This window comes from Ictidomys tridecemlineatus, chromosome 7 (assembly GCF_052094955.1).
Source record: "Ictidomys tridecemlineatus isolate mIctTri1 chromosome 7, mIctTri1.hap1, whole genome shotgun sequence".
NCBI classification, from domain to species: Eukaryota; Metazoa; Chordata; class Mammalia; order Rodentia; family Sciuridae; genus Ictidomys; species Ictidomys tridecemlineatus.
The window spans coordinates 3,113,113-3,127,334 of record NC_135483.1 but is presented as its reverse complement, the minus strand read 5'-3'; the positions used below and the strand labels follow the sequence as shown (position 1 = coordinate 3,127,334).

The following is a 14,222-nucleotide window of genomic DNA, read 5'->3' as shown; positions in this document are numbered from 1 at the left end:
AAGCTGAAGAAATCTTGGTCTGAGGATATGAATTCCAATTAAACTATTTAAGAAGTCCAACCAACACTATCTGACTTACAAAGTTGATTCTTTATATTTAAAAGGGCATATCAGAAGCCAGTGCTAAGAACCTCATTTGTGAGCGGCTCCATGAATCTGATGATTCTGTAGCTGAGAGTAGCTAAAAATCAACTCTGCCTGCATCAAGACCAGCAGCAACCGACTTTCTGAAAAAGCACAACTGCTCTGTGCTTCCCGCAGGTTTCCTCAAGTCCTTGGCCATCCCTCCCTAGGACTTAGTCACAGCAAGCTTCATTCATCTTCATCACTCCTACGCTTTCCCGCCTCTGGTTAACGGACTTTCCACCTATTTCCTAGGCTGCTGTTGGAGTTACATTCTAAAATAAAAAAGTGACCATGTCTCTCCCGTCCTGCAAAATCTGCAGCAAGTGCTCAGTCTTCCAGTGCGCAATGAGTGAAGGTCCACAGCAAGGTAGACTGGCTCTGCTTAGCCTAACCCCGGAGCAGGTTGAGCTCTGCTCTGCACTGCCAGGTGCAGGTCTGTAGTGGGTGGGTCTCTTTCGTGGTGTGGCAACAGAACAGCAGGAAAACCCAGAGAAGCAGACTTTCCTAGCTCACAATTCCACTACCTTTCTTAATCTGCACTTCAGGGCTATTCCACATCTTAACCTTGCTCCAGCATCTTCTCTACTCTTCATTTTTCACACTGCTGTTAAGATTTTCATTCTTCCATTAAGTAGAATTTGCAAACTATTGCTATGTGCCAGGTACTAACCAAGCCCCACCCGGAGCATGGAGGATGCAGAGATGCTCTCTTGGTCTCATGGATCTTATAGCACAGTGCAGGCAGGCAGACAAATGCAAACAAGGAAATAGCAGTGGGTTCACACATTGAGAGTGAAATGAACAATTAAAATACAGAGCAAGGTCCTATAATTACAAAGAGTGATATTCCCCCTCTACTTTGCTGAGGGATATTGGGAGAGAACCCTAGAACTGAGTTGGTTGAGTCAGGGAGGGGACAGAGCCAGGGCTCCCTTGACCCCCATGGCACCTGCCTCCCTCCTGCTGTGCTCACCGACCTGTAGCCATATCTCAGGCCTCTTGCAGACTAAGCAAGTGCCCTAGCACTGAGCTACAGCTCCAGACACAAGGATGGCTTCTAAATCTAGAATAATTCCAAGTGACAGAAGGTGTGCTTCCTGTGACACCAGTTTCTGAACTTACAGGTCTGAGAAGACCTGCGATAATTCTGAGGCCAGCAAGGGCCCCGGCCCCCACTGGCGAGCCCTGGTTGATACTCCAACGTGCTGAACAATGGGCAGCACGCTCTTCCACCAGATGGCAAGGTGAAGTCCCCGACACCCTGGTCTTCCCCTGTCAACGTCTCCAGCATGATCCTCGAACCTCATGCACCCCAGCAGTGGCTGCCCAGGGGCCCCTCTCCCACTTGGGCTCTCCCCAGGCTCCCCAGGCCTCACCCCAGACATTCCAGTCAGCAAAGGCCTCATCCTCCCAGCTCCAGCAGGTGGCCAGCCCCGACGTCAGCCCATCCCAGGAGGCACTACTCCCTCATCCTCTTGTTCCTTGGGTGCCCTGGAAATTGCCACAAACCTCTCCACTTCACTAAAGCTCTTTGTCCCCACTGCCAAATATGCACTCTGGCTCGAGGGTTGGGACAGTCTCTGTGCCTGTACCCTCCATCTTTGCCACACTACCCATGTGGGCTGTGAAAGCTGCGTCCTCAGGCTTGTTCTAGTGTTCTCGGTAGATGAGGAGTGGTAATGAGCATGTGAAAGGTGCGTGAAAGGATTGGAGAAAGGGCCTGGGGATTGGGCTCCACCCCTGCCGCTCCTGCACACATGCATGCTGGACTTGGAGACTGCTGTACACCACAGACCTGAAACCTCTGCACTATCCCCCCACAGGCTCCCCAGAAGCTGTATGAGGGAGAGCTGTGACTCCAGACTCCGGTTCTCAGACCTGGCCCCAATGGCTCTGAGTGCTGGGACGGAGGTTCGGGCAAGCTTTCCTCACAGAGTGCACTCGATTAGTTACGTTGGCACCCTCACCCCCTGACAGCCACCAGGACCAGTGGGTCTTTGAGATGTGCAACAAGGAGCAGGCATTGCGGTGGGCACAAGGTACTGCTGCTCCTCTTGGTTGGACATACCGGCTGCACTCAGCCAAGGCTCCCAATTCCCAGACTTCACACACACAACCCACTGAACCTTCACACGGAGCCCTGTGCACTATGTACTAAAAACTGGCTTCTCTCGAATTACAGATGTGGAAATGAAATACAGAAAGTAATGGACCAAAATCCCAGGCAAGTCCCATAGAAGCAGTGTTCTTACCAGGGCAGCTGGCTTGGGAGCCATTTCCTAAACCCTTATAGTTTTCTGAACTCTTACGCTACATGCTTTCAGGACGCATGCCAGGGAATGCAGAACAAGACCATTTTAGTAAAGAATAAGAGCAGTAACAGCCACTGTTTGTGAATTGCTATGTGACATGTACTAAGGGATTCATATATGGTTACATCAACACTGTATTTCCCTCATTATGGAAATAAGATACTAGGTCCCATAGCATAAGGCTAGCAAATGGCAAGCTCATCTGAGCTGGAATTTGTCTTGATGTCCAAATCTGAGTGCTCCCTTTGCACCAGGATGTGTGGACCTGTACTGTGGATCTAGCAGGAAGCAGCCCTGCACAGTCCCAACTCAGCTCTGCACAGTCCCAACCTAGCCTGTGGCACGTACAGATGCACACTGTTACGCATATATGCCTGTTCATCTCCCCACCATGATTCCTTCACACAGGGCTCCTCTCCTTCTGTATGCTCAAGTACCCGAAATGTTGAAAACCCAGATAACAGGGACACTGCATCTAGCTTTCTAGTTTTATATTCAGCTGAATATCACATATGATGAAGTGGCGAAACCATGGTTTTGTGGGAGAAGGCTGACCTATAAAAATCTCCTTGTCATTGACAGAACTAGAATTAACTGCCAGATTTTTACATGATAGCTTTCACACATAAGGAAGGAAACTACACCATTTCATTTTCCCAAAAGCAATTGATCACTGGGGAAAAGGTATTGGCATGATTTCATTATTTGATTATGATAAAGTAGACTCTAATTACCTTGACAGAATCCAGTAAACTCTTAGGAAAAAATCGCTTTAAACCAACATCTTTTCTGAAATATAAAAAGAAGCATATTAACAAATAACACCACCAAAGCAATTAATATAATGACAAACTTGCAAAACATAAGAGCACTTTACATCATTTATCCTTCCACATCTTATGCAGGAAGGAACCAGGTGAGACAAGTTCCAAGTTACCAGTGCACGCATGGGGGATCATTTTCTAGCTATGTGCAGAAAATGGGAACACAACTGCTTTAAGTAGAAATCTTTGTTTTTTTTCACCCTTACTGTTGAAAAGCTTTATAAAATATTGCTTCCTGTTGAGAGCCACAGCCAAAGGGGCCCCAGCAAACTTCCAGCTGCCAGCAAGCTTCAGACTGCCCCAGCAACATCTAGCTGATTGGCTCCTCTGCGGTGATGTTCATTGGGCTGTTTCCCTGCCCTTCAGACTGCCAGCTGATGATTGGCTCACAGCTGCCCCAGCAACATCTAGCTGATTGGCTCCTCCACGGAGCTGCTCATTGGGTGACTTCTTTGGCTCTGCCCACGCAACCCAGCCAATCGGCCTCAAGAGGAGGAGGATTGTGGGAGGTTGAGAGGCTGGTGTGGGGGAGAGAGGCTTGTGGAAGCCGGTGGTGGCAGTTGGGCTCTGAGGGTTTTTCCCTGGAGCTGTTTTGTTTGGTGTTTGTAGTTCTAAAAATAAAGTTAGTTTCTTTTTGACAAGTGGCTCCTGATTTGTGCCAAGCCAGACTTCGGCATTTGGTGGCTCGCACGGGGAGCAACTGAGGGTAAGTAAACTGCTCGCCCCTGAGGGCAGGGCGAGAGGATGGGGAGCCATTCTAAGTCTCCTCTTTTGTTTTGCTTCGTTTTTGTTTTAACTTTCCTGTCCCTGGAGATGAGTAAGAGGGAAGAAAAACCACTCACATCTGAGGAAAAACTATTTGCGTTTGAGGAACAGATAGGGAGAAAGGACGGATGCATATGTCAGGAGGATAGAAAGGCTGTTATAATGATTTTGTGTGGTTCCCTTTTTATTGGATTCTGTCTCGGTTTTGTTTGGCGTCATCTTGTTGGGTTGTATTATAGTAGAAATACGGGATCAGCAATTAGTAAAAAACAAACCGAAAGAGTGTTAAGTAAATTGTTAGAGGAAGGAAGCTTCCCAGTAAAATCAAGAGCAGTCAGGGCATACGTTGATGTAATACAAGAATATAGCCCATGGCTTTTTAAGGAGGAGCTGTTAGATATATCACAATGGAACCATCATGGTGAAGATTTAAAAAGAATAGAAAAGAACAACCCAGGGACTCTGCCAGTTGGCACATTGTCATTGTGGACGTTGGTATCTAGTTTGCTTAGTCCAAAGCCTTCAGTTCAGACAGAGGTAGAGGAAGAAGAAGACATATTGATTCAAGTAGAAGAGGAAGTCTCTCAAGTTAGTCAGACAGAGGAAAAGATTCAAGTAAAAGCTCGAGCTAGTCAGAAAGAGGAAAAGATTCAAGTAAAAGAGAAGGTCTTTCGAGATAGTGAGACAGAGGAAGGAAGTTTAGAGCAGAAAAATCTATCAGGGGAAAAGTTAAAACAGGTGACTGCTAATAAGACCCTTTTGTTAGAGAGCGTAAGTGTCCAACCAACAGCACCGCCTCTACAGGAGACTGCTACTAATAGCATTCTATCACCAGAGGGCGTAAGTGTTCAACCAACAGCGCCACCTCTACAGGAGACTGCTACTAATAGCACTCTATCACCAGAGGGCATAAGTGTCCAATCAACAGCACCACCTCCATATGCTAAGAGACTCCCAACCCCCGCAGTTGATAGTTTGGATCCTGAGACAGGATCTCAAGTATGCCCTGTATTTGAGGTAGGAGGGCAGCGAACTTACCAGGGTTTAAATTTCAAATCAGTGAAGGAGCTAAAAGAGGCTGTAGCAACCTATGGTACTCAAGCACCCTTCACTGTAAGCTTGGTCGAATCCATTACCAACTTAAGCATGACGCCAGCAGATTGGGCTAGTTTGTGTAAAGCTGTGCTAAATGGAGGACAATACCTGTTATGGAAGGTTGCCAATGAGGAATTTTGCAAGGAGACGGCTAGTCGAAATGCAGCAGCTGGTTATCCTCAGAGAAATCTAGATATGTTGTTAGGAAAGGGACCTTATGAGGATCGGCAGCAACAACTTGCATATGATCCTGGTGTATATTTACAAATTGCTGTAGATGCAGTTAGGGCATGGAAGTCTTTACAAGAACCTGGAGGTTTACAAGGTCAATTATCTAAGATAATACAAGGAGCTAATGAACCTTACGCTGAATTTGTAGATAGGCTTATTCAAACAGCTACCAGAGTTTTTGGGAATACAGAACAAGCAATGCCATTTATAAAACAACTGGCTTATGACCAAGCGAATCGTTGGTGTAGAGATATCATTAGACCATGGAAACAGGAAGATTTAAACACATATATTAAATTATGTAGAGACATTAATGAACAAGGGCAAATTGTGGCAGCTGCAGTAAAACAAGCTTTAGATGCCAGAGACATTAATGAACAAGGGCAAATTGTGGCAGCTGCAGTAAAACAGGCTTTAGATGCCAGAGACATTAATGAACAAGGGCAAATTGTGGCAGCTGCAGTAAAACAGGTTTTGGATGCCAGAGACATTAATGAACAAGGGCAAATTGTGGCAGCTGCAGTAAAACAGGCTTTAGATGCCAGGCCAAGAACATGCTACAATTGTCAACAAACAGGACATTTTAAAAGGAATTGCCCCATAGGAGGAGGGTTTAACAAAACTAGGTATCAAACAAGTAGAATACCGGGTATTTGCCCACGATGCCGTAGAGGGAGACATTGGGCTAATGAATGCCGTTCTCAAACCACCATAGAGGGTACTCCATTATATTGGGCTAATGAATACCGTCCTCAAACCACCATAGAGGGTACTCCATTATCAAAAAACGAACAAGGACAAGGTGTTTATCCACAATATCGTGGACAAAGGCATCAGGCTCCGTTGCCAAAAAATGGACAGGGGGCCCCAATGCTCCGGGGCCCCAAACCACAAATATACGGAGCACTGGAGGAACCCAGCAACCCCAGCAACCCCATCAGGGTAGTGCCCAGCACATCAGATCCCTCATCAGACAAACCAGAGGGAGCGCAGGGTTGGACATCTGCGCCTCCACCAAATCAGTACTAACTCCAGAGATGGGAGTTCAAATCATTCCCACAGGGGTAAAAGGACCTCTTCCCAAAGGAACAGTAGGCTTATTATTGGGACGCAGCTCTTCTACTCTAAAAGGACTTTTGATAAGTCCTGGGGTAATTGATTCCAATTATGAAGGTGAAATAAAAATTATAGCCAGTTCTCCAAAGGGTATATCAGTAATTTCACCAGGAGATAGAATAGCACAGTTACTAATAATACCAAGCCTACATGATAAATTTTCCAGTCATGTTGTAGAAAGAGGTTCCAAGGGATTAGGCTCCACAGGTGTAGATTGGGCTATGCTTTCTTTAAATTTAGATTCTCGCCCCATGCTAAAACTAAATATTCAAGGACATGAATTTAATGGGCTACTGGATACAGGTGCAGATCTTAGCATCATCTCTCGTCAAGAATGGCCAAAACATTGGCCATTACAACAAGCCACTCAATCGCTTCGAGGCCTAGGAGTGGCGACTAATCCCGATAGAAGTGCAATGCTATTAGATTGGAAGGATCCTGAAGGATGTGAAGGAACTATACAGCCATATGTATTGGATCATCTTCCCGTAAATTTATGGGGACGAGATGTCTTAGATCAATTAGGTTTGACATTAACAAATAATATCAATCAAAATGCACCCACTATTATGGCTAGACAAGGTTTTAGGAAAGGAAAAAGATTAGAAAGACAAGAACAATGTATAGCAGCACCAATACAAATAGATCAAGGAACAGACAGACATGGGTTGGATTTTCACAAAGGGCCACTGAGACAATAAAAATTACATGGAAATCAGAAAGACCAGTATGGGTTCCTCAGTGGCCCTTGACTAAAGAAAAGACACAAGTAGCCCATGATCTGGTCAAACAACAATTAGCGGAAGGACATATACAACCTTCTGTATCTCCCCATAATACTCCCATTTTTGTCATCAAAAAGAAATCTGGTAAATGGAGATTACTGCAAGATTTAAGAGCCATTAACAATGAAATGGTCATTATGGGACCTGCTCAATCGGGGATTCCTCAATTGTCTGCTTTGCCAAAAACTTGGTATGTTTTAGTTATAGATATTAAAGATTGTTTTTTTTCAATTCCAATTCATCCTGAGGATAGTCCACGTTTTGCATTTACTATCCCTGCACTAAATCATGAAGGTCCTGATCAGAGATATGAATGGAAAGTACTCCCTCAAGGGATGGCTAACAGCCCAACTATGTGTCAAATTTATGTTAACAAAGTAATCCAGCCACTTAGAAATCAAAATCCTGAACTACAAATATTTCACTATATGGATGATGTGTTATTGGCACACAAAGCTAAAAACACATTGCTAGAATGTTATGCCACACTTACAAACTTATTAAAAAATTATAATCTAGAAATAGCAATAGATAAAGTGCAATTAAATTTTCCAATTAATTATTTAGGAGTTCTATTATCCTCAACCATGGTCCGTCCACCAAAAATTCAAATACGAGTAGATCAACTCAAATCACTTAATGACTTTCAAAAGTTATTAGGAGACATAAATTGGATAAGGCCTTATCTAGGTATTCCAACAGGAGAATTGGGACCTTTATTTGATATCCTAAAAGGTCCATCAGATCCAAATTCACCCCGAATGTTAACGCCTGAAGCAAGAAAGGTATTAAAAATCATTGAAACATATATGGAAAATATGCATTTGGATAGAATTGATATAAGTTTGCCTTTATTATTTATTGTATTACCAACAAAAAATATTCCTACAGGAGTATTTTGGCAAGAAGGTCCATTATTATGGATACATTTATCTTATTCTCCTAACACTATTCTTACTAGATATCCTGAGGCTGTAGGACAATTAATACTCAAAGGAATAAAAACAGCAAAGGCAGTGTTTGGAATTTCTCCCCATAAAATTATTACTCCATATACTATGAATCAAATTGATGAATTAGCTAATGAGTTAAATACTTGGGCAATAATAATGTGCAAATCTAATGTTTCATTTGATAACCACTTACCATCTAATCCTTTATTGTCTTTTTGGTCATTGCATCCTGTAATTTTTCCAAAAATGACAAGAAAAACACCTATCATGAATGCTCCAAATATATTCACTGATGGGTCAAATAATGGTACAGCAGCAATAGTTACACCTGATCAAACTTTTACATTTTTAGTACCCAAACAATCAGCTCAAAAGGTAGAGCTTAATGCAGTATTACAAACTTTTGTGATGTTTAAAGATTCTGTATTTAATTTATTTTCTGATAGCCAGTATATAGTTAATGCTATAGTATCCCTTGAAGATGCTGGTAGAATTTCCCCTTCTTCTACTGTTTTCTCTTTGTTTTCCACTATACAAAGTTTAATCTGGGACAGAAAAGATCCATTCTTTATAGGACATATCAGGGCACATACAGGATTGCCTGGAGCCCTTAGTTTGGGCAATGATTTAGCAGATAAAACTACACGTGACATACATATTTTCTCTATACTAGAAGAAGCTATAAATTTTCATGAAAGATTCCATGTCAATGCTAATACTTTACAAAAGCGTTTTAAAATAACTAAGGAACAAGCTAGACAAATAATAAAACAATGTCAAAATTGTGTGACCTTTTTACCACAAGTTAATCTTGGAGTCAATCCTAGAGGATTGATGCCTAACCATATTTGGCAGATGGACGTCACACACTTGCCAGAATTTGGAAAATTAAAATATTTGCATGTTACAGTTGATACTTCTTCTGGATTTTTGATGGGCTCCCTTCATGCCGGTGAAAAAACTAAAGATGTTATAGCTCATTGCTTACAAAATTTTGCCACTGTGGGCATTCCAAAACAGTTAAAAACAGATAATGCCCCTGGTTATACGTCTACTTCTTTTAAACAATTTTGCTCATCATTTGGCATTACTCATATAACAGGAATCCCATACAATCCACAGGGTCAAGGCATAGTTGAAAGAGCTCATCAAACTATTAAAATGTACTTATTAAAGCAAAAAGATGGAATTGGGAAGGGGTATATATTCCCCAAAGATAAACTTAAAATAACGCTTTTTACTCTAAACTTTTTAAATTTGGATTCATCAGGACTTAGTGCTGCAGAAAGGCATATGTGTCCAAAAAATGTACATAAGCCCAAGGTACTTTGGAAAGATATTCTAACAGGACAATGGAAAGGTCCTGACCCAGTAATTGTCTGGAATCGGGGGTCTGTTTGTGTGTTTCCACAGGAAGAACAGCAGCCGATTTGGATTCCAGAGAGATTAACCAAGGTTCTGACCCAGAACAGCAGCCGATTTGGATTCCAGAGAGATTAACCAAGGTTCTGACCCAGTGATTGTCTGGAGTCGGGGGCCTGTTTGTGTGTTTCCACAGGGAGAACAGCAGCTGATTTGGATTCCGGAGAGATTAACTAAAATCCTGACCCAGTGATTGTCTGGAGTCGGGGGTCTGTTTTTGTGTTTCCACAGAGAGAACAGCAGCCGATTTGGATTCCAGAGAGATTAACTAAAGCGATTTCTACAGACCAAAAAGAAGATGATTTAGCTCAAATCCATAATAGCTGATATCCAAAACTCCAATTTGGCTATCCTTACATCTGCGACAGAACCAGGATGCTTTTTTCAATATCTATTTTATTATTGCCCTTTCCCATATCATGAAGTTCTATTTTATTTTTTTGAGCTCATACAGACCTAGGTTAATGTTTTGCTGATCAGTTCTATTTTTTTTTGACTATAGAGTTTTTAAACATTGCAATAGAGATTTTACCTGTAAAAAGTTATAAGGCCTTTACTATTATGTTATGTGTTGTATGTATTATATTATGTGTGCACACTTGTGTTTTGTGTTATATGTTTGAATTTATGTATGTCCAATGTACGTATTTCCATATATCATATATGATGAGCGCTCATGAAAAGATGGATCCAAATATTTTTTTTTATTCACGTGATTTAAATGGTTTAATTTAAATTGGGTAAATAACTGTTAAGAATTGTTTTAATATGTAAACAAAAAAGGAGGTTAACAGATCTGTTTGTTTACTCTCACCTTTAGTTTTCATTATATTTAGTAATTCTCTTCACTATAATGTAAATTGTTAAGAAAATTGTTTTCTTTTAGTGTCTTCTGGAATGTTACCTAATTTTTTCTTTAGCCATTATTGCCAGAATTTCTATCTTCATCCCAGTGCCGATGAAGATAATATAAATTGTTAAGAAAATTGTTTTCTTTTAAGAAAATTGTTTTCTTTTAGTGCCTTCTGGAATGTTACCTAATTTTTTCTTTAGCCATTATTGCCAGAATTTCTATCTTCATCCCAGTGCCGATGAAGATAATATAAATTGTTAAGAAAATTGTTTTCTTTTAGTGTCTTCTGGAATGTTACCTAATTTTTTCTTTAGTCATTATTGCCAGAATTCCTATCTTCATCCCTGTGCCGGTGAAGACAAAGATAAAACTAATCTACAGTTTCTGCAATAGCCATCACTGAACTGCTTACAGAACTTACACTGAACTGCTTACAGAACCGTCAATTGACTTGGTATATCTTCCTCCCTTCTGCTTGTCATGATCATTCAGCTAAAATTTGGGGGTCAACAGAGGTGAGGCAAAGAACCTCACCCCCCCCCCCCCCCCCCGCTGAGACCTCTCCACAGGTGTGGCTGTACTGGACCGGTAGTCAATGACGGGTAAGATCCAATTACAATGGTACCAACCTAAGACAGGAGGCTGACGCCCTGAGGTCAGCTCATCCGAAGACGGGTAAGGACCATATGTATTGGACAACCTAAGGCAGGCACGGTCCATAAGCCACATGCTTGTTGTTTAAACAGAGAGGGGGAGATGTTGAGAGCCACAGCCAAAGGGGCCCCAGCAAACTTCCAGCTGCCAGCAAGCTTCAGACTGCCCCAGCAACATCTAGCTGATTGGCTCCTCTGCGGTGATGTTCATTGGGCTGTTTCCCTGCCCTTCAGACTGCCAGCTGATGATTGGCTCACAGCTGCCCCAGCAACATCTAGCTGATTGGCTCCTCCACGGAGCTGCTCATTGGGTGACTTCTTTGGCTCTGCCCACGCAACCCAGCCAATCGGCCTCAAGAGGAGGAGGATTGTGGGAGGTTGAGAGGCTGGTGTGGGGGAGAGAGGCTTGTGGAAGCCGGTGGTGGCAGTTGGGCTCTGAGGGTTTTTCCCTGGAGCTGTTTTGTTTGGTGTTTGTAGTTCTAAAAATAAAGTTAGTTTCTTTTTGACAAGTGGCTCCTGATTTGTGCCAAGCCAGACTTCGGCAGCTTCCTTATAAATTGTGAGTACAAAAAAAAAAAAAAAAAAAAAGCCCAAACTGGTCTTTTTCAGACATTGCGAGTTTATCCTTGTAAACAACAATTCCAAGTGGTGGTAATACTGTATTTTTAAAGACAGTAGGACATAACTTGTGAAATTAAAAAAAATCCCCTGGATCTATTTTAAAAGTTTAGCTGTTTCTTAAAATAAACATTTTTGATTAAAGAAATCATTCACCTTATCATTATTTATCATTCAGTTTCACGAAAGGAAAAACAAACAAACAGAAGTGATTTGTCCTAGTCAAAAAGCTGAAAGTGTGGAAATGTCAGAAATCCCAGCAATTTTCTATAAGTCAAGCTCTATCCCTAAATTCGTCATCATCATTGACAGCAAGGAAAACAGTTGGGAAGAATGGCCCAGTCTCACTCTTCTGTTTTCCAGCAGTCACGGCCACTAGATGGCACCTGAGTGCTACTTAGAGAAACCAAGGCCTTCACACTTGAGAGTCCAAGTAGGGAATACAGAAGGACCAGTGGAAGGTGAAGCGTAGGTGCATGGACACAATGCACTGAACATGAAGGATCAAAACCAGGAACCCCCATTGCAGACCCACGTCAATGGATCTGTGAACACACACAGGCATTACAGTCGAGTCAGCACACAGGGTTCACCTGTGGCCAAACACCTCCAGCACAAGGCAAGGCAGCACACAACCGGTAGACTCCGTGCTAAAGCCAGCGCTGGCCTCAGATATGGGTCTGCTTGTGTTTATCATCATGCTTCACACCCTACACATCTCCTTAGCACCGTGACAAGCCATTTCCTGGTTTTACCTACCAGCCAATTCACTTAACTATTCCTGGTTTTGAGTTTCTCTGAAACCCTTCTGTTGTAACTTCTTTCTTACCTTTTTGGAACAGCTACTACCTATCTGGTACTGGATGCAAAGAGAAAACATGCCCACCCAAGTGTTTTAAACCTTCTAAAACCACAGTGTCTTCACAGGGCCTTTGCGTTCCAAGGACCCTGTGCCAATCACTGCTGGCAAGGAAAGATGATCAGACTGTGCAGGAAGAGGGACAGGCACTCCCAGCACCTTCTTCCCTATCTTTCTCACAGGGAGCTATTCTATAATAAAAACATGTATTTCCAAATCGGAGCATCCTGGATGTGGACCTGGCTCTGCTGTGGGAGGGTCTGGGATAACTCTGTAGTCAGAACAGATTGCATGCAGTGGTGCCAAACATTAGATAAGAATGTGCTTCCTTAACTCCTTAAACATCCTATCAGCTCTTCGGGCCAGGAAAGCTTTTGCTGCCCATGCCTGTTTAGTGCAGAGAGAGATGTGACCTGTGAAATTCAGTGGAGGTGCAAGTGGCAGGGCAGAAGGATGGGGGCTCTGATGGTGCCCCAGAAACAGCAATACAATGGGGTGGGCAGAGCATGTGCACAGCTGCAGGGCAATGAGAGAGTGAGTGCTGGTGTCCCTCCCTACAGACAGCAGGGAGGTAGTTCTGGCCACAAGGGGCTGGGCAGGGGATGAGCCTTCCTAGTGGGAATCTACAAGGATACTCGCCATGGCCGCCATCTCTGGTGGAGGGAAGGGCCAGAGCGGAAAGGTGCTCTTGCAGGCAGTGAGGCTGTCAATGCCTGTTAACCCCAATGGTTGCACATCTAATTTTCACAGAGCCAAGTAGGGGGAAAAAATCTTACGCTGGGTTGTGTTACAAATGGGAAAATTAAAGATAGACCAAGAGGGTTGCATATTTCTTGGAAATGGCTTGTTCCAATGTTACTCCTACTCCAAAGGGAGGCGGCCTACATTAAAAAGAAAAGCTCAAGGCCAACAAGTGGCATGTATGCAGTTTTTTCCCTACTACTTTTGAATAATAATGGAGTTATACCAGTACATCAGAACTCTTTCAGATGTCTGGCAGGTGATAAAATGAAACAAGGCCAAAGGACACACAGACATGGAAAGCCTAGGCAATCCACCACAGGGAGCAGCCCGCTGCAGGGCTCTTTGCAGGCAACTGGAGAAGCGCCAGGGCCGCTCGTGCTTCTGGAGGCCTGCTATAGAGACTAAATTTAAACCTCTCTTGGGGGGCCAGGCAAGGACATGCAGGCTGTCTTCTCCAAGCTGGGGGGCCATGGTTCAGCAGGCATAGACCTCTGCACTGGTTTCACCCATGTGACATATAACTTCTTTGAGGCCAAACTCTACAAAACCGTCCTACCTGTGACTGAGATAAAATGCGACTTACACTCATCAACAAAACTACTGGCCTCTGTGAATCTTTATTGAATTATTTAACTACTGAAGAGTATCTCCTAAATGCATTTAAACTAATTTGATAAGAAACTAGTTCAGAGGAAGCTTTCAGAAAGTTGTCAAACACCAATTCCCAAACCTGAGCATCAGTTGTTTTTTTTTTCCACATTTAAAAAACTTTTTTTTTTGTAGTTGGACACAATATCTTTATTTTTACGGAGTGCTGAGGATCAAACCCAGTGTCTCACACATGTGAGGCACGCGCTCTACCAATG

At 42.9% G+C, this 14,222-nt stretch overlaps 1 protein-coding gene across 19 annotated transcripts in view; it reads right to left on the bottom strand.

Annotated features, from left to right (window-relative positions):
* The window catches only part of Ptk2 (protein tyrosine kinase 2), a 238,148-nt gene that overhangs the window by 105,701 nt on the left and 118,225 nt on the right, over positions 1 to 14,222 (bottom strand). For all 19 annotated transcript variants that reach the window (XM_078016629.1, XM_078016638.1, XM_078016631.1 and 16 more), the window contains one exon: positions 3,173 to 3,227. In XM_078016629.1, coding sequence (XP_077872755.1) covers positions 3,173 to 3,227 — 55 coding nt within the window. The remainder of the gene's footprint in view (positions 1 to 3,172; positions 3,228 to 14,222) is intronic.